This window comes from Podarcis filfolensis (assembly GCF_964270895.1).
Source record: "Podarcis filfolensis genome assembly, chromosome: 7".
Classification (NCBI taxonomy): domain Eukaryota; kingdom Metazoa; phylum Chordata; class Lepidosauria; order Squamata; family Lacertidae; genus Podarcis; species Podarcis filfolensis.
Window position 1 is genome coordinate 11,131,271 of NC_139603.1, and position 24,205 is coordinate 11,155,475.

A 24,205-nucleotide genomic window follows, 5' to 3' on the forward strand; every position below is an offset into this window, starting at 1 on the left:
AATGGCCAACCAGATGCCTATGGGAAGCCCTTAAGCGCGAATTGAGTACAACAGCATCCCCACCTGTGATTCCCAGTAACTGGTATTCACAGGCATATGTTACCTCTGACAGTGGAGGTAGGACATAGCCATCATGGCTGGCAGCTACTGAATGTCTGACCCTCCATGACTTTGTCCATCCACATTGGTTGCCATCACTGCATCTTGGGGTAGCAAACACAAGGAACTAGTTTTCCCCCTGTCCAGTGTTTTCCTATCAGCTTAATAGAAATTTAGCTGTATTGTGCCCAAGAGATACATGGAGCTCAGCTAGCATTGATGTACGTGTGTGTTTTTACAGTGAAGTCAAACTTTGCTTTTCTGTTATTGCTTCCTGAGTTTCAGTCTTCACTGATTTATTAGCAGTGCTATGCTACTACACCTAAAGTCAATATTTGAACTCCCTTTATGAGAAAAGAACCCTAGAAGCTAGCAAGCAAGCAAGCAAGCAAAAAAATACTGAATCGCACAACTGTATGTTTGGCCACTGTTGAAGGATTTTGACCTTTTTACTTTGAAAGTTGGTAGTGATCTTTGCACAAGACATTATGCAATCGTTTTGTATTATGTCTAGGTATATAGACATATTCTCTATTCCTGGATCTACTCCACTGTTTCAAACCCTTTGTAATATTGGGCTACACATTTTTCCTCTAGACTTTCCTAAAATGGAAGTCAATGTAAACCGTTCAATTTGTTTTTTCTTGCAGTGGCTTTAACTAGTTAATAGTTGTAGTGGTGTCTTATTTTCGAGTACATTTGTATCACCCAGAAGACAATACATAACTGAGGCCACTCAAGTTTCCTCAAACCCAAACTGGAGTCTAATTTTACATTTTACCAAAATAAATAAATATTTTGTTGTTGTCCCCAATGCTTCTGTTCATCCTCCCAAATGTCTATTTAATTTACAGCTTCAAAACGGTATCCAACTATCTGAGCAATAAACTGAACACTGGGTTAATCAGATTTAAAACAGAACCAACAATTAATTGCACCCCATGAGCTTGATTTTTTTTGCACAATTGTAGCCAGAACATTTTAGCTCTTCCTTAGAGCTCTCTTAATACCTTTCTACACCTATTAGCAACCACTGAGTGAAGATATGCCCCCTATGTATTCTGCACTAAAAATAAAATTAAGATAAATTCCTCCCCCACACCATTACACTCCTCCCCAACCAACAAATGTCTGAAAATAGTTTTGTCACCACTTTTTTTTTGTAGAATTTATCATGCAATTTTTACTCATTCTGTTTTTTAATATATAATTTTAAAAATATTTTCCAATATACCCCCAATGATAGCCAAATTATAACAATAACAATTTATTGATTCTGGTTTTACCAATCATAGTGAATGGCAAGGAGCAATACAGGGAGGTTGCATCGCCAACTACTGGAAATTTTCCCCCACTCACATGTCTCTTCTGAATTTCAACTGGTGTGACCTTAGCAGAAAGGACTGCTGCTTGCACAAGTCCAGGCATTGGTGTGTGTAGGGGAGGGGGAAACAAGATATGGCTTGGAGGGCTGCAAGAGGAAAGGAGGATGAGTGAAAATTGGGTGTCCCAACTTGCACAACTAGAAGTGCTTTCCACTAAAGCAAAGCCACCGTTGGCTATGACCCTTGAAAAGCAAATAAAACTTACCTTATGGAGGAGAGAGATATGATGACTCAGGCCAAACTAACTCTAGCTGTTCCCTGCTTTGCTAAATGCCAACGAAATGGAGAATCAGGTATTTCCCTCATAACCAACAGAACCTTATATAACACACTAACAAATTACCTATGTGCATTTTGGTGCCTCTGAGTTAATGACAAATATGCTCAAACTGTATGTCTTTAAATCCAGAAGCTTTTACCTGTTTACTCATCTTCCTCTAGCATCAAACTAAAGGAACAAGGAGCAGACCTTTTACACTACTGGTGCCCTCACTATAGAACTGTCTTCTCAGCAAAGCCTTGCAAGGCCAGTTCTCTTTTAGGGTGGCTAAACAATGCTTTCTTCTCTCCCGCTCCCCCCAAAGATAAATTGTAATTTATGCTCAAACTGAATTTTAAATTGTTTTTCTGTTTGCGATTTCTCTGATTTTCATAATTTTTTTTCATGCTATTCTTATTCGTCTTTGATTGTTGTAATCTGCCATCAGGTTCATAGTTTAGTTGAAAAGTTAGAAATTAAGGTTGTAAGTCCTAAATCCATTGAAATTAATGGACCTAAGTTAGTCATGCCCATTAAATTTAATGGATTTACTTGGAGTAGAACATTGGATAGAATATTACCGTATTTTTCGCCCTATAGGACGCACTTTTCCCCCTCCAAAAATGAAGGGGAAATGTGTGTGCGTCCTATGGGGCGAAGGCAGGCTTTCGCTGAAGCCTGGAGAGCCGCAGCGCCAGCCCCACAAGGTCGGGGGACAGCGGTGAGGCGGAACGCCGCCATCCCGCTGTCTCCCGATGTGGTTTGGAGGCTGACGGCGGGGAGACGCGTCTTCCCGCTGTCCCCGGACCTGTTCTGCAGGCGGGCGGCGGGGAGAAGAGCGCTTCTCCCCGCTGCCTGCCCCGCAAGCTCCGGGGACAGCTGGGAGGCGCAGCGCGTCTTCCCGCTGTCCCCGGACCTGTTCTGCAGGCGGGCGGCGGGGAGAAGAGCGCTTCTCCCCGCTGCCTGCCCCGCAAACTCCGGGGACAGCTGGGAGGTGCAGCGCGTCTTCCCGCTGTCCCCGGACCTGGTCTGCAGGCGGGCGGCGGGGAGAAGAGCGCTTCTCCCCGCTGCCTGCCCCGCAAGCTCCAGGGACAGCTGGGAGGCACAGCGCGTCTTCCCGCTGTCCCCGGACCTGTTCTGCAGGCAGGTGGTGGGGAGAAGAGCGCTTCTCCCCGCTGCCTGCCCCGCAAGCTCCGGGGACAGCTGGGAGGCGCAGCGCGTCTTCCCGCTGTCCCCGGACCTGGTCTGCAGGCGGGCGGCGGGAAGAAGAGCGCTTCTCCCCGCTGCCTGCCCCGCAAACTCCGGGGACAGCTGGGAGGCGCAGCGCGTCTTCCCGCTGTCCCTGGACCTATTCTGCAGGCGGGCGGTGGGGAGAAGAGCGCTTCTCCCCGCTGCCTGCCCCGCAAGCTCTGGGGACAGCCGGCCCCACAAGCGCCTGGGGGGGAAATAAATTTTTTTTTATTTCCCCCCCAAAAAACTTGGTGCGTCCTATGGGCCGGTGCGTCCTATGGGGCGAAAAATACGGTATATGTATCACACCTAATGGCAGGAAACAGGATTCCCCGTGTGATTCAGTCACAGATGCAGCCTCTTGATGGTGAGATAAAGGCAAAGGCACCTGTCATATTCAGTTTCCTTTCCTTGTACAACTAACCTAATTAAGTTGCCACCAGTCAAACAGCTGTAATGCAATCTTGCAAGCAGATAATTACTTTGGCAAAATCTGGAACCACTGCCAGCACCTGGACTCCCGCTCAGAACTTCCCATTATAAATTTTAAATTGGCGCACTGTGCAAAAAGTTCTTCCATTTTGTTGAACTTTTCCTGCGTCTTCTAACAGCAGCACAAGACACAGAAATTAAACATAACAGGAGTTTCCCCTAGCATAGAGTGGCGCAAACATTTTTTCAGTCTAGTTTTATAAAACTGGAAGCCACTTCTTGTGTGATAGATAGCATCTTCAGTGTGTTCTGTATGTCCTGTACATATTTTCTTTTTTGGGGGGCGGGGGAGTTTACCTTGGAGATTAATAAGAATTAACTAGCTCAGAAAAAGACGTTAAGCATTGGAGGATACTAGTAGCAGCTGCACAGTGCTGGTGTCTTGTTTCAGCTATTCATCCATTATGCCATCCCCCCTCCCCCAATCTAGCTGGAGTTGATGGGAATGGTTGTCGAAAGCATCTGAAGGTCACTAGGTTGATTAAAGCTCCATTATGCACAGGAGCAACAAACAAAAGCAGCCCACTCTGTGTTGTAGCATATGTGTGTGTGTGTGTGTGTTTCTGCTGCATCAGGGGTCCAAAAAATCCAAGTGTTTTAATAACACACTAGCAATTCACCTAGTACCATAGCTCTGTACATTTCCAACATATACAGAATAGCAAAAGGAGATGCTGTGCTTTTAATAAATGTTCCCCTAATGAGCTCAACTGAAGAGTTTATTTAAGGATGTTGTTTTTGTTCCAGATTCTTCCAGGTGTCACATTTGTCACATCAGTTGCAGGCTAATGTCCTCTCTGTTTGATAAACCATCACTTGTGGATGTCATCATGCCAGTTGATCATAGTATCATGAGCTCATGGTGAGGCAGCTCAGGTTAATTTCCCCCCCACAGAAAAAGCAACAGTGATTTAAAATGCAGTTATTCATCGTGCTGAATTTTTAAATGGACAAGGCCGCCACAAGGTATTCAATAAATATGGCTCCATTGAAAGCTAATCTAATGTTGCACCTGCCAGATAAATAAGATGCCAGATCTTAAATTCAAAAGCAGTCGGCTTCCTTGCAGAATAGGATGCAAGGTTTAATGCTACATACTTCTCTCTAAATTTTGCTAAAACTGAGTGGGTTCCCCAAGATGCAGTATTAGACTTTTGCGTCAAAAACCACTCCCATGTGTCCTTGAATTCAACTCCAGTGATGTTTGTAATAGCAGTCAGCTGTGACAACCAAGCAAGCAAACAAACTATACTTCCTCCAAATAAGATTTGGCTAACAATTCTACTTCCAAAACGCAATCCCAAATCTGATTGTATCCAACTAAGGTATACAGATGGCAACCATTTTGTGTGGTGGTTCCATTCCCAGCCCCCACACACATCGGCAGCGTACAAGCATGCCCCACCCCATTACACCCTACCCACATTCTGCCCTCCTCTGGGTCCAAAAGGACCTGGGGTCACCATCTGTACTCAGAAAAGACCCATAGAAATTTACGGACTTAAGTTAGTCATGCCTATTAATTTCAATGGGTCTACACCAGTATTTCCCAAACTTGGGTCTCCAGCTGTTTTGGGACTACAACTCCCATCATCCCTAGCTAGCAGGACCAGTGGTCAGGGATGGTGAGAACTTGTAGTTCAAAAAGAGCTGGAGACAAAAAATAGGGAAACACTGGTCTACACTGATTTAACATTTAATACAACTGTATTGCATTATCATGTTTTAAATAGAGGTAATAGGAGTTTAACATTATCCAATGAATGTATTCAAAACAGTGACAGGAGGAGTGCTTATTCTTACCACCACAGCATGGATAATTAATGTAAAGTTTTTACGATGCATTTTATGCCAGTAGCAAGGCTGTATAAAATTAGAAGATATTAACAGCCAAGTAGGTAAGTGGATAGGTTAGGATGTCCTTGGTAGTCTTTCAACATATTGTGTTTTCTTCTGTTACAGTTTAGTAAATGAATCTCTTTTAGGCTTTTATGAATGCAGGATATATTAATTTAATATTGGAGGTACACCCCCCCCCCAGTGGCACTAGTGAGAAACTTTTTAAGGCTGGTCATATACATTTGGCTTGATTGGTCACAGGTTTTACAGGTCTGAATGATTCATTACAGATACACTTGACAATTTTTTTAAAAAAATCACACAACTTGGCATATTTCATATCTATCTATCACACATTGACGATTGCAGTTTTGTGGATATTTGCAATATTTCATGTTGCCATGGTCACAGCACATAGGTCTCTATTCGCCAGGCACAAGTAGTGAACAGGATCCAATGACCCAAAGACAGTTATGAGCTGCAGTTCTCCAGAACCTTTAATTCAGAGCTATTAAGAAAGAACAAGGTGCTGAATACAGTGAAAGGACACTACAGTCAGCGAACATAGCCTTGCCCTGTTGGGAATGGATGTATCCACTGGTATATTGACCTTAGTGAAAGCAGCCTTGCATGGGCAGCCACAAACACCACCTCCGGCAGATAACATTACCTCTCCCGCAATGCTTTTCAAGTCACGTCAGTTGATCATCGAGTGTAGGGATGGAAACAAAACTGTCACAGGTGTATGATCCAGGTATTAAGTGCTGGTTTCAGTGCGTCCAACAAATGAGCAACTGAACTCCAGATAGGACCTAGGTTGCAATGCTAAACATACTGAAATGGGAGCAAGCCCCGCTGGACCCAGCAAGACTTCTCATACATCAAAGAGTTGCTCATGTTCTCTTGATGATGTGCATAAAGCCCAGTTTGATTTATATCCATAAAATACATCACATGTACAGTTATTGAGATGAGCAGACTTTCAGAGAGTAGATGGCTACATTGCACCTCATGACAATAACATTTAAATTATATGTGTGTGTATGCAAAACATTTTATTTAATATCTAGCATTCAGTTTTCATTTGTCACAAGGTAGTCATTTTAATGGCACTTCGAGAAAGAAGAGTTTGCCTCATAAGCTACACATGCTGAAACTTGATTTCAAAAAAGGCAAAAAAAATTTCTGGAAACAAATTAGAACCAAGTCATTTAAAGCCAATAACATATTTGCCTTAGGTTTCACTTCTTATTGTTCACATGGCTTATTCTGGTCAAGTCAAGTATCTCTAGGACTTCAGCTGTTTTATGCACAGAAATCTGATAAGCATATACGTACATGAAATAAGTATACGGATACCCTTTAACATTTATCCCTCTAGCATTCTATTTCCAGTGGGCAGCCTGATGATTTTGAGTGCTCACAAGCAGGGCATGAAAATGATAGCCTTTTCTCCATCATAAGAGCGATATTCCTCCTCCATACACCGAGTTCCAATTTAGTTACCATGGATAAGCACACGAGAAGCACACTCCATGAATGTTTTCCTCAGCAGAGAGATTCTGCCACTGAAATGCCTCAAGGGTTTGAAAACATTTTTCACAGTTACATGTGAAAATAAACATGCAAACAAGAGAACCATTTAGATTGCAACTATTTAGATACAGAGAGCAGCAAATCAACTCCATCTAAAGAACTCTAGGCAGCATGTTGCTCCTATTCACCAACTATGCCTGTGTTGATGAATCGGTGTCTAGGTAGGTTCTATGGCACAGTGACATCTAGGCCATACTGCACCAAGCACCACATGTATTAGGCAGTTTCTACTCATTTTTCTTTCTGCTCAATCATGTACTCATAGAAGAACCAGGCAACCATGCCTTAAAAGGGGTCGGCAAGGTTTACCGCACCTGGGCCGGTTCACTCCAGTGGAGATCCCTCTGTGGGCCGGATTGCATGTGCGACTGCGATTTCCAGTGTCTGCACCTGCGCAGACGTGATTTCTGGCGTCTGCAGACGTGATTTCCAGTGCCTTGGAAGCGAGTCCTCGGTGGTGCCTTGCTGAGTGGGCGGCTCAGTTCGGGGGTGGCTCATGGGCCGGTTAAACATGGGCCGCTTGTGGCCCATGGGCCTTAGGTCGCCAGACCCTGCCTTAAAATGTGAGAAAAGATTCATGTCTTGACCAAGACATAGAAAGGTCCAGATGTTGCAGACGAGGTTGCTGAATTCACATACAAGCTGGAGAGCAGTTATGGATGACACCCTAGCAACACATGTTCAAGGATCAGAGGAATGACCCAATGCAAGCAGCTACCATGTCCAATTTGTAGTTGGGGGCATTTTTCCACGTGCAGTTCTTCTGTGACACTTTTGTGGCCCATGGGCCTTAGGTCGCCGGACCCTGCCTTAAAATGTGAGAAAAGCATCTAGATTCATGTCTTGACCAAGACATAGAAAGGTCCAGATGTTGCAGACGAGGTTGCTGAATTCACATACAAGCTGGAGAGCAGTTATGGATGACACCCTAGCAACACATGTTCAAGGATCAGAGGAATGACCCAGTGCAAGCAGCTACCATGTCCAATTTGTAGTTGGGGGCATTTTTCCACGTGCAGTTCTTCTGTGACACTTTTGACTGTGAAGCAGATATTGATTTGTATTTGAAGAGTTTGCTGTTTGACCTAGTTTTCCTAGAGTTCTGTCATCAATTTAGGCATAATGATCAAGGGTACAGAGGTTCTCTCTGTGCCTAATGGCAAGGTGGGCATCTTTAAACATTGAGGAAAATGGTAGTACGCAGCCCTTTGTGAAGCTTTGACTTGTTTTACACACAGCGGCTGAAGAAACCAAACAGACCCCATTTCTGTTTCGTTTCAAAACCATGGCAGTCGTAAAATAATTACACATTTTTATGAAGCAGTATTTCAATGGGTTTTTATTATTATTAAACCTCTCTCCTCTTGCAGTTTTCTCATGTTATTCGTCATTAAAAATAAATGATTCTTCAAAGCCCAAGGGGAGTGGAAATCTTCCATGGTTGCCGGAAGAGAAATTGTAACAATGATTTATTAGCAGCCAACTTTTTCTGAAGTTATTAGAATGCACTGTAGTCTACAGGATTAAAAAGAAGAAGAAAAAAGAATGGTGTGGTTTCACCATTTAAAAAATAAAGTACCTATAAAAATGTAAATGAAATTTGGGTACGGTATACAGAACCAAGTGATTCCAAGGTTGTTTGCATGACCACGCCTAGCTTTCACCATAATGATTTTTACATCCCCCGCTCCCAAATCTAGCAGTGGATAATCCTTATAGGCAGCTGATGGAGATCTTCAGGTGTGCAATGCAACACTCATCTTGTTCCCCAATGAGTGTAATGGATCTAACAGATATATATGAGAATACACACCACCATCTTGAGACCACTTGCCACACACTAGAGCTAATTTACTCTGCTTGCTGTGATGAAATAAAAGGACAAGTCATTGTCCACCAGTACTTCACATGTTACTGAATTAATATAACATAGATATTAAATTGCCACTGTAAGATTATTCAAGTTTGTATATGGCGGGGTCCTTCCTGGACTGCAGGCACTTCAGATTGCAGGCAGAGCATTCAAACATGTGATTCACCCGGATCCTACAATTTGAAGCTATCTATTTAGGAATGGTTGTGCTGTCATGTGTTATTCCTGCAGGTTTAAAATCTGTTTCAAGTTTCTGTACTTTCTGAGCATGCAGAAAGTGTAGCAATAGGTAGACCATCCAATCTTGCCATTTTAATTGGATTCTTGCCTCTTATTGCTCTGTTGTTGTTTTTTTTTGGGGGGGGGGGAATGTAGACTTTGGGCCAACCAGTTGGCTCATCTTTGGCTAGGCTGCGACATAAATCTCCTAAAGACCCACACTTTGCAAGAGAGATCTACCCATCTGAGAAATTTCTGGTCCTTTCATATCCTAGACTAAAATAAAAATAATTGCGCCGGCCCTTCCTCAAACATGTTTGAGAAAATGAAGAAGAAAATAATAAAAATAATTGCAAGGACGCCCTAAAAGTCTTACTCATACATTGAAAACCTCTCACCAGAAGAGGGCAAGCAAAAAGTAATACACCTCTTCCCCTCCCAATCTAATGCATTCCAGTAGTGCCAAAATCCAGAAATGAAAAAGTTTAAAATAATTATTCAAAGATCTAGGTTTTCCCAATCCCGTTACATTTCTATGACCATTTTTTTTTTATTGGCAGTACACAGGGACATGTTTTTTTCCCAGCTGAGTTGTAGGACTGAAGACTCTTCCCTTCCCACCCCCACCCCCTTTTAACCATTTAAACCATAGGCAATTAAGGCAAAAGCATGAGATACCACTTTCAAAAGATCTGGTAGCACAAATCTCTTAATCATTCCATCCGTAAACACTATGGCTGGATCCTGGGACAGGAGCTTCATTTGCGAGGTTGGTGGATGTGTTGGTTGACATGTTGTGCGGGAGGATGCTTTTCCACAGAGGGATGCGGTTTCTGATGAGCCACCTGGGCTGCAGCTGGAGGGAAGTCTTTATCACCCTGATTAAAAAACAAACACATCAGAATGAAAAGAAAAAGAAAAAGAGAGAACACCTGTCTCATCTGCAAGTTGTGTGTGTGTTTGCTCCAGCCTGACATGCCATAATGTCAGAGATTCTTACAAACTGTTTCTTGGGCTACAGAATATGAGCTTGTGGTTCGTATCAGCTTGCCCATTTCACAATATAAACATTTTCCTGTTGTTGAAATGACCATGGTGTATACAAACTGCAGCTGACCAGATCAGTTAAAATGAGCTGCTCTACAGGAATCTAGGAAATTGGCTTAAAATGCAGGTTTTGCACATTTTACTACTTATGAAACACATGGCTGCATAACTTGGCAAGCTGATGTGTGTGAATTTGCAATATCACAACGAGAGCTTCCTGGTAGCTGTATACTGCTGTCCACCAAGTGTGGGAAGACGGTGGCAAAGTCTCCCCATGGTATCCATTTTGTGACTGGTGCCCATAATCTTTCTCTAAATTCAAAATGTACATGCTATTCTGCACTATAAAGTGGACAGCAACTAGCCCTTTTCTGACACACAAACACAGAGTTAAATGATGCACTTCATGCAGGAGCAATTCGGGCACCGTATTTTTCGCTCCATAAGACGCACCTAGTTTTTAAAGGGGGGAAGCAAGAAAAACTATATTCCGCACAGAGCATATAAGCGGCTCTCGCTTTTCTTGCTTTAAACCCTCCCGTCCCTCCTCCCGCTTCGCTGAGAAGCCAGCAGAGCAAGCTGTGCAGCTCTCGCTGAAGCCAGCAGAGCAAGAGCGATAGCTGCGCAGCGGCTCTTGTTCTGTTGGCTTCCCAGCAAAGCGGGAGGAGGGACGAAAGGGAGCCCTTACAAGGGAGCGCTGAGCAGAGCCTTGCAGCGGCTCTTGCTGGCTTTTCCGGGAGGTGTGGGAAGGGAAAGAGGGCAGCCAGTCAGTCCCTTCTCCCACTTCACGGAAAAGCCCCCAAGAGCCGCACACACGCTCCGCGCGGCTCTTTAAAGGGAGTGCTGAACAGAGCCTGTATGCATCCCAGATGCGAATGCAGGTGGGAGGCTCTGCCGCGCGGAGCTTGTGTGCGGCTCTTGCTGACTTTTCCCCGAGGAGGGAGAAGGGCAGCTTGTCAGTCCCTTCTCCCACCTCGGGGAAAAGCTCCGCGCAGCTCTTTAAAAGGAGCGCTGAGCAGAGCCTCCCGCCTGCATTTGCTCCATAAGACACACATTTCCCCTTACTTTTTAGGAGGGAAAAAGTGCGTCTTATGGAGCGAAAAATACGGTAATTTCTCCAATCCTTTTCCTTTTTGGGTTTTGTCTATCAGACTGTGCCTGTGGTCAGGAGCTGTCTTATCTTTCAATCTTTGTACGGCACTTAATATATTAGGGACTTTATGTGTGACTGATGACATAAATTAAAAATGAGAAGGGGAGACATCAGATCTAAACCAAAAGGAAGTTGAAATTCACAAGAAACTGGCAAAGCTTCCCTTGATTTTAAAACAGTTGAAAATTAACAAAGATGGAAACTCACCCTTGCAATGACTCCAGAAATGAACACAGTTGGTTTAGGTGGACTGGAAAATGAAAGAGGAATATTTAGCTATATAACTGAACAGTGCCATTTGATACAGCCAGAGGGCAAAAAGCCACAACAGATAATTCCAAAGACTTTATTACTCAGACTTTATAATCAATTCAAATGAACACAGCCAGAGACACTCTTGGAAACCAACATTCTCATAGCAATCTCCATGAATTATCTATTCAGCCCATCCTTGCTGTACTAGTTAATGTACCAGAGGTGCAACATGGCTGAGTTTGGAAGATTTATTCTTTGATGTTCCAGATTCAAAATTAAATAACACAGAGAGAATAAAGATGGAACCCCAAATAAGCAATATGACAAGGCAGCAACAGGTCCTTCAGTCTACGTTCTCTGGGGTTCAAGTCATCCTCACCTTTTTTTCTTTGCTTGGTGCAATGGGTGGTGGAGAGCTTGTAAGAGGGTTGTGGAAGGACTGGGTGGGTGGAAGGAACTAGGACTACCTTATCATCTGCTTTAGTGGGAGTTTAAAATGTGCTGTGCCCAGAATACAAAGTGGTAAGCCAGCTTCTGATGGGTCAAGTTTTAGTAGTAAACATAAGGCAAAAAATATTAAATCAGCCTTTAAGGCATCAAAATCCAGGAAACCTAGCTATGACATTTCTGAGGAGGATGTTTGATTTACAAACTTTTCAAATTTGTGTTAAGCACTTAAACACACATGACAGTCAGAAAAAACGAATAGCAAACAACGTGTTAATAAAACATGAAATCTAGTTTCTGCACAGTATTTGCTTGCCATGACATTTTCTGAAAGGCTTCATAATGGCAAATCTGAATTTGAATGATTTCCTCACATATTCTCCCTATGACCTTTCAATTTTCACTGTTCTCCGTCGAACCATGAAATTTTGGAGCAGCATTTTTTTGAGAAGCACTTGCAGCAACCGGATTTATCCACCGGCGCTGCTCAAAGAAGATGTTTGTAATGAAGCCCCTTGGGTCAAAGAAGTATGGGCTGGTTCTCTCTCTGAGACAACTTAGGAGACTTCCACGTGAAAGCCGTTTCAATCTAAGGGCAACCTCTCAGGAAAAGGAGGCAAAAAACCGCACCAAGAGCACATGATTCTACCTCAAGTTGGCTCAGCTGGAAAAAACAAAGCTGGAAAAAGCCATCTCTGACAACCAACTGGTGCCCTCCTTTGTGGTCATGAAGGTGTTTTGGAGTCAGTGGATGCCTCCGCTAATGGAAGAGGACAAGTGACTTTTCCGAATCCCTTTGCTGCCTCAAAAAATCAGCTCCAGAGAGTGGAGGAACCTCCACATCAGAGTGGAAGTTGGCAAGAGGAGCTTGCAGACAGAACGGCAGATTGACCAAAATAAATAAATAAATCACCTGCCCTTCTATTGGTGGTAAAGGTAAAGGGACCCCTTCCGTTAGGTCTAGTCGTGACCGACTCTGGGGTTGCGGTGCTCATCTCGCTTTATTGGCCGAGGGAGCCGGCATACAGCTTCCGGGTCATGTGGCCAGCATGACTAAGCCGCTTCTGGCAAACCAGAGCAGCGCATGGAAACGCCGCTTGCCTTACCGCCGGAGCGGTACCTATTTATCTACTTGCACTTTGAGGTGCTTTCAAACTGCTAGGTGGGAAGGAGCACGGACTGAGCAACGGGAGCTCACCCCGTCGCGGGGATTCGAACCGCCGACCTTCTGATCGGCAAGTCCTAGGCTCTGTGATTTAACCCACAGCGCCACCCGCATCCCTTTTATTAGTGGAGACACTGCTAAATCAAAAGCTCTACCATAAGTGCAAGGTCACCAATTGGATTCCACTCCCTGATATAATTTACTTCCCATGTGTCAGAGCCAGGCTGGGGCCATGACTTATTGGACCTGCATACAGGCCTGGAATGTGTGTCTCCAAGCAAGTGTCTAAGATGAGTTACTGGAAGTTAAAGGCTAGATGACGCTTGCTTGCTCTGTTCAATATTTTTTTGGGGGGGGGGACACACACACAGGTGACTAGTATTTATAACAGGCCTAGTCTTTCCAGAGCCTTCATGTTACCATCCAATTATAGGGGCCAATATTGCACATCTGTATTTCCTGAAGAAATCAGAGTCTGATTTCTGGTGCAAGACACCAATTCCCTGATTTCATGATATTTACAGCATCCTGACATCAGCAACGCTGCCATCTCTCCACAAATAGCTGCTAAAAATAGAAAGGGATAGAGAAATCCTGACAGCAGTCTCCCCTCCTCCTTCTCCAATCCTCCAGAGAAATGGGAGGGAGGAGGAAACAGGGTTTCATTCTTTCAATTGCTTTGCATTCTGCTGGCATTTCACGCATAGTGTAACCTACATTTCTAGTATTTTGTAAGCTATAAATGGCTGCTTTGAGGATATATTTAATCTGATGAAAACCAGTTTGACAGATGTTGTTTTGAAGATACAGCATACCATACCTTTCTCTCTAGGCTTTCGTAAATAAATTTTAAAAAGGACTGCCTCCTTTAATGTAGGGAATGCTTGTTTTTAACAAATGCATTTAGCGAATATAAATAGATGCAATTTAAAAATAATAATGAAAACGAAGAAGTGCCACTATAAAACCTAAACTTTCAGAGAGAATATTCTCATTTCAAAATATCATAACATATGGGAAGAAATCCAACACCTGCTTATGATGAAATGTTTGAAGCACTCGGTGCTTCTATTAAGAAATGCACCTGCTGAACATCAATATCTTCAAGGAGTTCATTTATTCTTAATCCTATAATATGGAATTCTAATATTTCATAATACTAAAGCTTAAACAAGGCAGATATTGACATTGCGGAGAACTCACACAGAAGACTGATTAGTTGAAAAGGCCACTAAACCAGTGAAATGAGATATGAGGAATACTAAAAAGTATTTTTGCCTTCATCGTGTAAGATTTGAGGTCTTTAGTTTCATTATTATGCATTATTATTGTTACAGCGCTTCCATCTCACTTTATAAAGTACTCACACACCACTCTGAAGTCTGTTCAAGGTAATTCACATACATCATTGCAGTAATCTTTACAGCAACTATACGGTAAAGGTACCCCTGACAAGTATGTCCAGTTGCGACCGGCTCTGGGGTTGCAGCGCTCATCTCACTTTAAAGGCTGAGGGAGCCGGCGTCTGTCCACTTCCGCAGACAGTTTTTCCGGGTCATGTGGCCAGCATGATTAAGCCACTTCTGGCGAAGCCAGAGCAGTGCACAGAAACACAGTTTACCTTCCCGCTGGAGCGATACCTATTTATCTACTTGTACTGGTGTGCTTTCAAACTGCTAGGTTGGCAGGAGCTGGGATCGAACAACGGGAGCTCACCCCGTCACGGGGATTCGAAGCGCCGACCTTTTGATCGGCAAGCCCAAGCGGCACAGTGGTTTAACCCACAGCGCCACCCGCGTCCCCAACTATACGGTAGGCCAGTATTATGTGCTTCTATATTCTCTCTATATGTGGCATTGTTATTTGGATGTGGAATGGGGTGCCTGGAAATGCTATGTCCCAAAATAAGCAAGAGTGTGGGTTCACAGATCTCCATGGAATTCAGGGAAGAAGGACAAAATAGTTAATTATTATTTTTATAAAAATAGTATGTGCAAATTACTTAGGGAAATAACTCATTGCTCATACCTTTGTGGAAAACAGATAGTGGATCAGATGAAACTTTAAGTGTAAAAATACTTTTAAAAAGAGAGAGTTCAAAAAGCACAGGGGAACTGTCAACTATTTTTTGTTTTAAAAATATGGATTTCCCCTGACCTGAGGGAATGTAATAAAAACCATCTAGTTGCTTTGATAAATCTGTAAGCAGGCACCAATCCTATAGGGTCCAAAGAGTGACACTAGCAGGGGGTTTCTTCAGCTCAACCTTCATTCTATTGTTTTCAATATTTCACCTGATCGACGCGACTTTTCTAATGAGTGGTCCTGACGGTAAAACAGGTTTGAAATGCTTTGCTGCCACGTGCTGATAATTTGCTTCTCACATATCGAATTCGTCGCTAGCGGATCGGCACAGAATCAAAGCATTCTAAAACACTTCACAAGAGGGAAGGTTTTTGTGCAAGGCTGAAAATGTGCAAGGATTTCCACAAGATGGCACTGTGGAGCCTCCGAACTTCGCAGAGAGGCAAACAAGCAAACTTAAAAAGATAAGCTGATCCTTTCTTCCTCGTAATTTTAGAACACAGAGTTGCAAATAATCTACTTCTTTGCGATGGGGGGGAGGACAACGCACACTCGTACATACGTTTAATTCATAAACATGTCAATTGGAGAGTTCAATGAATCTCCTCCAAGGAGCTCATGGTGATACACACAAGATTTCTCATCTTAAATTCACAACAGCCCTGAGAAGTAGCCTGGACCGAAGTCCCATTTATAGGTTCAAAGCATAGTTATGGACATAAAGCATAAAAGGATAGCAGAACTACCAATTCCACCGAGCAGAAAGTTATGAAAGGATTTTTCATGCAAGGTTCCTGACTGCAGGGAGAAGTCTATGTGGGTTTGCCACAACGTCCCCCCCCCAAAAAAAAAAATTCCCATCAGTATTTCCAGCTCAATGTGGAAATGCAGGGATACTGGGACAGGGCCACCAGTTGCAGCCCAATACTCCTTCTGCATTTCATGGTCACACATGGTCTTTGAATGAAGGAACAGAGCTTCTGAGACTGGGTGAAGTGGGCATTGGAATACAGTGGACCCTTGGGTCATGTTACCTTTGGGTAAGGTAACTTTCGGGTTGCGAACGCGGCAAACCGGAAGTGTATACTTCCGGGTTTCACCGTGCATGTGTGCGCAAGCGGCGCCTCATGTTGCGGACTTACTGAGGTACATAAGGAGCCCCGGAACGAATTAAGTTCGTATCTGGAGGGTCCACTGTAATTCTTTTTCCCCCCTCTAGTACAAAGTCTAACACTCCATGCATTATATTGCACAAGCTTTCATATTCACACAAATAAAGATGTAGCTATACAGAAACAGTCTCTCAACAATAACTATTTACAAACTGATTTTATAAAACTTCTTAGAGTTAAGTCTTTATGTGCTTTGCTCTAACTTAAAAAAAATATCAGTCATATGGAAATGAGTCATTGATCCATTTTTCTCAAGCCCACCTCTTAATTCGGATCCTGCGAGGACAATAACCAGACGGAATTTACAGGTGTCAAGTAGCGATTAATTTTCCTTTTGTCCAGGGGGCACCAACCATTTTGGGCACACATCTCGAATCCTGCAAAAGTGCTATTGGTGCCAGTCACAAAATGGCTATAGTGAGATGTGTGGCACAACACAAAATGGCTGTCTCATTTAAATGAGAAGAATAGTAGGACCAAAAAGTGTTCTGGACTTCAACTGCCCCAGCAATGGCGGGGAAAGTACCAATATCAACCACAACCACTCACAAAGGGAAACTCTTTCTACGTCTCCTTTGTTCAGAATGGATGAATCCTGATGCTGAATCCTGGCATCAAATGAATTGTGGGTGTGGCTTTGGGGTGGGGGGTTCAACGTAGGATAAACTGAACAAACAGGATCTGAGCAGGAAAACCTAGCAGTCTCTGATGAATTGTAGATTTCCTGCATGATGGAAAAGATAGTGGTAAACTGGCAGCCATGGGTGCCATGTTGGAAATCTCTACTTTAGTCCCTCCTGTACTCCTATCACCACAGTTTGTTGGAAGGTAGCACACAGAGACAACATACTGCAATCTCTCCAATCACTGATCCTTGTCCTGGGCCAGTGGAGGGCAAAAGGGAGTGTGAGTGGTGGAGGATGGAAATGACACTAATTCTGTCCTTTACTGACTTTCCCAGCAAGACTACTGTAATGCATTATACATGGGGCTGCCCTTGAAGACCGCTCAAAGGCTTCAATTAGTGTAGAACCTGTCTTTTAGAATACTAGCTGCTTCTACAAAGTGGGGCCCAATTTTGAAAGAACTGCACAGACTTCCCATTTGCTTCCAAGCCTAATTTAAGGTGCTGTTACTTTCATTTATTTGGTCTCTATTTCCACGGAGTTCAAGACTCGGTAAGAACAAATATGCATGGCTGAACTACCTCTGAGAAACTGGTTCTGAGGACCATGTCATGTTTTAAAGTGTTTTCAGCTATGTATGTGAGAAACTAGTGAGTATACTCCTATGCTTAAAAGAATAATAAGATAATTTTTCCATTTTCAAGAGAAGCAAAATATGTTGGAGGCAAGGTCCCTGAGCTTCTAATAACTGTGGATTGATTCCATTTGCTTCTGGCTTTAAGTGATACAGACTACACAAATGCCCAAATCTTGCTGAAGCCTCCAAGAAGTTCTTCCTCTGTTCCAGCTCTCTCTCATTCATGATTTTATCTGCACAAGCAGAAGGAAGCAAATGCCCTCCTAAGAATTGAGCTGTTCTGTGGGCAACGGCTGAAAGAAAACAGCAGGAGTGAGAAAAATGTTTACAATTCCATGTCCCAAAGGGCCACTGTTTTTTGTTTGCTTTAAGTCACGTTAACTACCAGACCGCAATCCATCGCTGGGACAGTGCTTCTAAGCAGAAAGGCTCAGGCAGTAGCTCTTAAAAACAGTAATTCATTTCTGCCAGATCAAAAGATTTGTGTTTACAAAGCATTTGTGAGGCACTATCTAAAGCTACAGGCTATCTCTCCTTTGCAAGAGGGTTTATTTATGAGGCATGTTAAGTTTCTTGATCGCAACTATATACCTACCGGTAATGCCCCCTATTAATATTATGCTAGCTATGTGTGTGCTTTGTAGGTATTGAATTTTTTCTTCCACGCACAGTTCCTTTGCCAGTATACAACTTCCCCCTATCAATGATTATTTACAACAACGGCTTTTCACATGCATGTAATTTTCCTGTGAAGAAGACAGAGGCAGGGATATAAGGCGTACTGCTTTAATTTTGAAATGAGGCATTACCTGCAAATGAAGGGCACTGTCAGGGCCAGACTATGGGTGGCTACACCCAAATCTAGGCTCTGCCTCTCAAGATCAGTCAGTGAAGGTAGAAAAAGCTGTGGTCTCAATTGCTACAAGCATCTGGTATTGCTCCACAAACTAGATGAAGGTAGAATGCCATGCCCCTAATACCTATTAAAAAACAGCCAATTTGGGGGATGCTTGCTGTCTCCCACTTGCAGTGTTCATTGCTGAACACACCTATATTTCTACTGTACCTGAAGATGGCTTCAAGGACACAGGGTCCACATTAGCTCAGGCTACAATTTTTAGGTCCCTGATTAAACCCCCAGACCGTGTTGCTTGCAAGAAGCTCAAAGAATATTCTCCAAACATTCATTCCCCTTCTAAACACCGAGACACACTAAACCAAAACCTACTCATGCAAGTATTTGTATGCCTCAGCTCTCCTGGGTGATGAAAGAAACAGAAAACAGGCTCTTCCCCATCTACCTATAGCAACATTAGGTAAAGGCTGTGAAGATTTATCTAAGGTAGCCTCATAGAATGGAAGCCTTACCCTGAGGCAAGATACTCTCTTCACTAACCAAGATACACCCCACATATAAACCACTTACAGATTTGCACACATACGCACCACCCAGCATATGTCATGTCACCAGAAGTGAGCAAGTTGTCACACCGTGCTTCAAAGTTATTGTTGTACAAGACACCAGCTCAGAAACCACACTGCAGATAAACATCGTTTACCCTCATCCATAATAATCAGTTTTCCATTATGCATGTAAGCAACTGAATAGAACAACAGTCATGAACATGCCCCCTCAACGCACCAACATCCCACCGAGTAATCTTCAAGAACAACTGAGGGGGGAAAACCACATCACTTTTATCACACCCTGATGAATGCGGATGATACACCCAGCAGCTGCAAGTTAGCTTGTGCGCATCGTTGCACCCTGTGATCCATTGAGCCACCTCCATTACCAAGTGAAAGGGAATAATTCATTTTCTGAATGAAAAGGGAAAGGAAGAATGTAGGATATGGTTCAGCCTTTCTGGGACTGCACTACTTCAGAATGGGAATAGAAGCGAGGGTGGCAGAACAGAATTCAATGTTCTCTCAAGCTAGTGAAAAAACTACCCTTGGTGCGTGCAAAAAAGGGCATGAGTACCTGCTAAGTTTTCTGTGTGAGCAAGGAAAGGTTCTCACCCCCCCAATCATCTTTCTGTACATGAGGACACAATGAAACATGTACATCACTTGCATTCCTAAGTGGTAGGAATGGTGGTGGTATTCTCTTGCTGCAGATTTGCTCCATCCAGGGTGGATAAAAGTAAATGATTTTAATAATAATAATAATAATAATAATAATAAAAATGGATTTTAAAAAAAATTAAATCAGATGTTTTTTATTTAAATCATTTTTTAAATTTAAATCAGATTTTTAAAATAAAATGCTTTTGGAGGAAAAATCTTTCTAAAAATAGCTTTCTATTTAAGTTACATTATAGTCCAAAGGCCATTCATCAGGAAATAAGGATTTGTTTTAAGTTTTAAAGGTAAAGGGACTCCTGACCATTAGGTAAAGTCGTGACCGACATGTGTGCTAAAACTCAGTCTAAGGTTTTGTTTTTTTTTAAAAAAAAAACCGTTTAAACCACATCAGTTAACAAACACGGATACATATGCTATAATGTTACTGTTTAAGTTAAATAAATTGTTTAAATTGTTATTAAGGAAATGATTATTTCTCTCCTTCCAATAAAGTACAGCAGAAAAGTTGTCCAAATATAAACAGTTAACTTATTAAAACTTCAAAATCAGTAATTTTTGATATAACTGTAAAAACTACTCTGAAAATTTATTATTCCAAAAATGAAACCTTCATCTGGTTGTAAATATTAAGATTTTACCAGCAATAATTGGTCTTTCTGTAAAAAAAATGATTGAAATCAAGTCTTACTGACTAGTGATTTAAATCAAATCCACCCTGGCTCCATCTACATTTTACACCCTTTAATTAGGCCAGTAGAGAGATGAAATTGTGAAGGACCAAAGAAGTGCTTCCTTCTTCTAGGCATTGTACCATTTGATGACCTTTCTCCATTTTTCACCCTTTAAACAGTTTCCCTCTAATCCCAAACCAGGTTTAATCTATACTGCGTTTCTACAGCAACCCCTTTTGCTTCTATACCCAAAATGACAAGCGTACATGAACACGACTATAACCAAAAGCAATACACACACACTAAAACCTGGTGCCCCTTCCCAGATGTTTTGGACTACATGAGCCCCTGCCAGCACAACTATGATGGCCACCATTGATTGTAGTCCAAAAGCAGCTGGAGTTCCATTGCCTTCTGGCTAACCTAGTCCAGCATCCCGTTTTGTACAGCATCCAACCAGATGCCTCCAGGAAGGCCACAAACAAGACACCTGGTATCATTGAGAAGCACACCAGTGAGATTCTATCAGTGGTGGCCAAACTTGGCCCTCCAGCTGTTTTGGGACTACAATTCCCATCATCCCTAACCACTGGTCCTGTTATGTGATGGGACTTGTAGTCCCAAAACAGCTGGAGGGCCGAGTTTGGCCACCACTGGATTACATCCAAAACATTACAGAATTACCTAGTTAAAATAATGAAGCGCGGAAAATGGATTTCAGTTTTTTAGACCGAAGACAGAAGTCTCTGGGGTGGGGGGAAAGAGTACATTGGTCTTAATTTCATTCACAGGGTGGGGGTGGGGGGAAATCAGACACGCCATCTGCCACATTACGCAGATTACATGAAGATTAGTGTTGCTCAAAAACACACACTTTCAGCTCCTGTTTCCAAAGCAGCACGCCGTTTGGCCTTACATAAATGGCTGACAACAGCAATAATCTGCAGAGAGCCATCCAACCAGCTGAGTGGCATCTTAGCTTAACGTCTTACTGCCACCAAGTTATGTAAATGTGTCCATTATTTTAATTCTAGAATGTGTCTGAGCAAAGCAAGCATCCAGTGCTCCTACTTTCTCAATGCACTCCAGTGGGCTCTGTTAGCATGAATGGAATATGGGGGTGGGGTGGGAAGAAGGAGAATGACTGTTAATACCTTGCCTTCATGCTTTGGAACAATTTTTAAGGGCATGCCAGTAAAAAGGAAAGGACCCCTGGACGGTTAAGTCCAGTCAAAGGCAACTATGAGGTTGGCGCAACGGAACACCGTGACGGAAACCAGAGCTCATGGAAATGCCGTTTACCTTCCCACCGGAGCAGTATCTATTTATCTACTTGCACTGGTGTGCTTTCGAACTGCTAGATTGGCAGGAGCAGGGACCGAGCAACAGGCGCTCACCCCATCGCGGGGATTCGAACAGCTGACCTTCTGATTGGCAAGCCCAAGAGGCTCAGCGGTTTAGACCACAGCCCCATCTGCATCCAGTAAACACCTGTTTCATGGAATTAATCAACCTGCCACCCTGAGATCTTCACATGAAGGGTGGTATACAAATTTAATAATATAAATAAAATAAAATATTGATCCCTTCTGGTTACATACTAATTATTGTGGAGTCCTCTTATAATCAAACATCACTTCAATTGTGTGCAGTGAAAGAGTGGAGGAAACCCATCAGTAAATCTCAACTGTTGGTATAAAAGGATTGTTAAGTGACCAAAAACCTAGGTTAAGCTAAGAAGAGTACTGAGGCTGGTTGATAACAGGGAAAGCCTAAATAATTCTCCCAGAGAGCATGAGAAAAGCAGTGTGAACTTATATATAGCCTATTAACGCATTGTTGAAGTTTTTTGTTCAGGTTGTAGGCTGGGCTCTAACTTCTTTAAATTAGACTTAGAGGGTCAAAATACTATTTCTCCCATGTCTGGTTTTGAAAGGGAATCTACCCTCTCCCTAACTGAAACATTATCCTAACAATTGTGGATTTTCTCATAATCCATCATAATGTCTAACCTTATGTTGAACTCTACTAAGCTTTTTAGCCTCAAAGGAATCTTGTCAAAAACAAGCTTCACTTGCTTGTATATTGTGTGCCCAAAACACACTATTTTATCAGTATGATTTCAGCTTAATAGGCATGTCTGTGAAGAGTGAACAAGTATACAGTGGTACCTTGGAAGTCGAACGGAATCCCTTCCGGAAGTCTGTTCAACTTCCAAAACATTCAGAAACCAAGGTGCGGCTTCCGATTGGCTGCAGGAAGCTCCTGCAGCCAATCAGAAGCTGCATTGGACATTCGGGTTCCAAAGAACGTTCGCAAACCGAACACTCACTTCCAGGTTTGCGGTGTCCGGGAGCCAAAACGTTCAACTTGCAAGGCGTTCGCGAACCAAGGTATGACTGTACTATGGTACCTAATCCTCCCACTATTTATAGAAGCTGCTTCTCATGTTACGCTGGAGTTGCTAGGTTCCAACTCAGAAAACCCTCATCATCAGAAGCTACGATTGTGTCTACTAGCTCAGTATCGTCTACATTGACTTAGCAGTAGCTCTCTAGGATTTCAGACAGGGTTCACTTCCAACCCAATCTGGGAAATGCTAAACAACAACAACAACATATTTATACCCCGCCCAACACGACAAAACATCAAACATTAAAAACTTCCCTAAACAGGGCTGCCTTCAGATGACTTCTAAAAGTCAGATAGTTGTTTATTTCCTTGACACCCGAAGAGAGGGCGTTCCACAGGGCGGGTGCCACTACTGAGAAGGCCTTCTGTCTGGTTCCCTGTAACCTCACTTCTCGCAGTGAGGGAACCGCTAGAAGGCCCTCGGAGCTGGACCTCATTTTCCAGGCTAAACGATGGGGGTGGAGATGCTCCTTCAGTTATACAGTGGTACCTCAGGTTAAGAACTTAATTCGTTCTGGAGGTCCATTCTTAACCTGAAACTGTTCTTAACCTGAGGCACCACTTTAGCTAATGGGGCCTCCTGCTGCCGCCGCCATGCAATTTCTGTTCTCATCCTGAAGCAAAGTTCTTAACCCGAGGTACTATTTCTGGGCTAGTGGAGTCTGTAACCTGAAGCGTCTGTAACCTGAAGCGTCTGTAACCCGAGGTACCACTGTACTTGGCCGAGGCCGTTTAGGGCTTTAAAGGTCAGCACCAAAACTTTCAGTTGTGCTCAGAAATATACCGGGAGCCAATGTAGGTCTTTCAGGACCAGTGTTATATGGTCTCAGTGGCCACTCCCAGTCACCAGTCTAGCTGCCGCATTCTGGATTAGCCGTAGTTTCTGGGTCACCTTCAAAGGTAGCCCCACGTAGAGCGCCTTGCAGTAGTCCAAGCAGGAGATAACTAGAGAATGCACCACTCTGGCGAGAAAGTCTGCGGGCAGGTAGAGTCTCAGCCAGTGTATCAGATGGAGCTGATAGACAGCTGCCCTGGACACGGAATTGATCTGCGCCTCCATGGACAGTTGTGAGTCCAAAACGACTCCCAGGCTGCGCACCTGGTCCTTCAGGGGCACAGTTACCCCATTCAGGATCAGGGAGTCCTCCACACCTCCCTGCTCCCTGTTCCCCCCAAAAGGAGGAAGCTCCCATTTTGACACTTTCAGCATTGGCAAGAATCTCTCTTACTGCTTCAGACTGGTGCAATGCAAGCAACACAACCTGTTATTCTCCCCAACCCACCCCGTTTTAGAGGTGCTGTAGGAAAGCTCTACTCAAGGCTACACCTTGTGTTTTGGATTGGGGAAAATAAGCTTGGGTGTGTCCCAGTCAGGTTCCCACCCTCCTTCAGACTCCTCATGGATAAGAAACCAATGCCACACTACCTCATAAAATTCAGGGGCGGGAGTTGCCA

The 24,205-nt window shown here is 43.2% G+C and overlaps 1 protein-coding gene across 1 annotated transcript in view; it reads right to left on the reverse strand.

Moving 5' to 3' along the window:
• Window positions 1-8,210: 8,210 nt before the first annotated feature.
• DAP (death associated protein) overlaps window positions 8,211-24,205 on the reverse strand; it is a 33,996-nt gene continuing 18,001 nt past the window's right edge. Inside the window, exons 3-4 of the mRNA XM_083624806.1 lie at window positions 11,400-11,442; window positions 8,211-9,870 (exon numbers count right to left, since the gene is read on the reverse strand). Of these exons, the coding sequence (XP_083480932.1) occupies window positions 9,751-9,870; window positions 11,400-11,442 (163 nt within the window). The 3' untranslated portion in view covers window positions 8,211-9,750. The remainder of the gene's footprint in view (window positions 9,871-11,399; window positions 11,443-24,205) is intronic.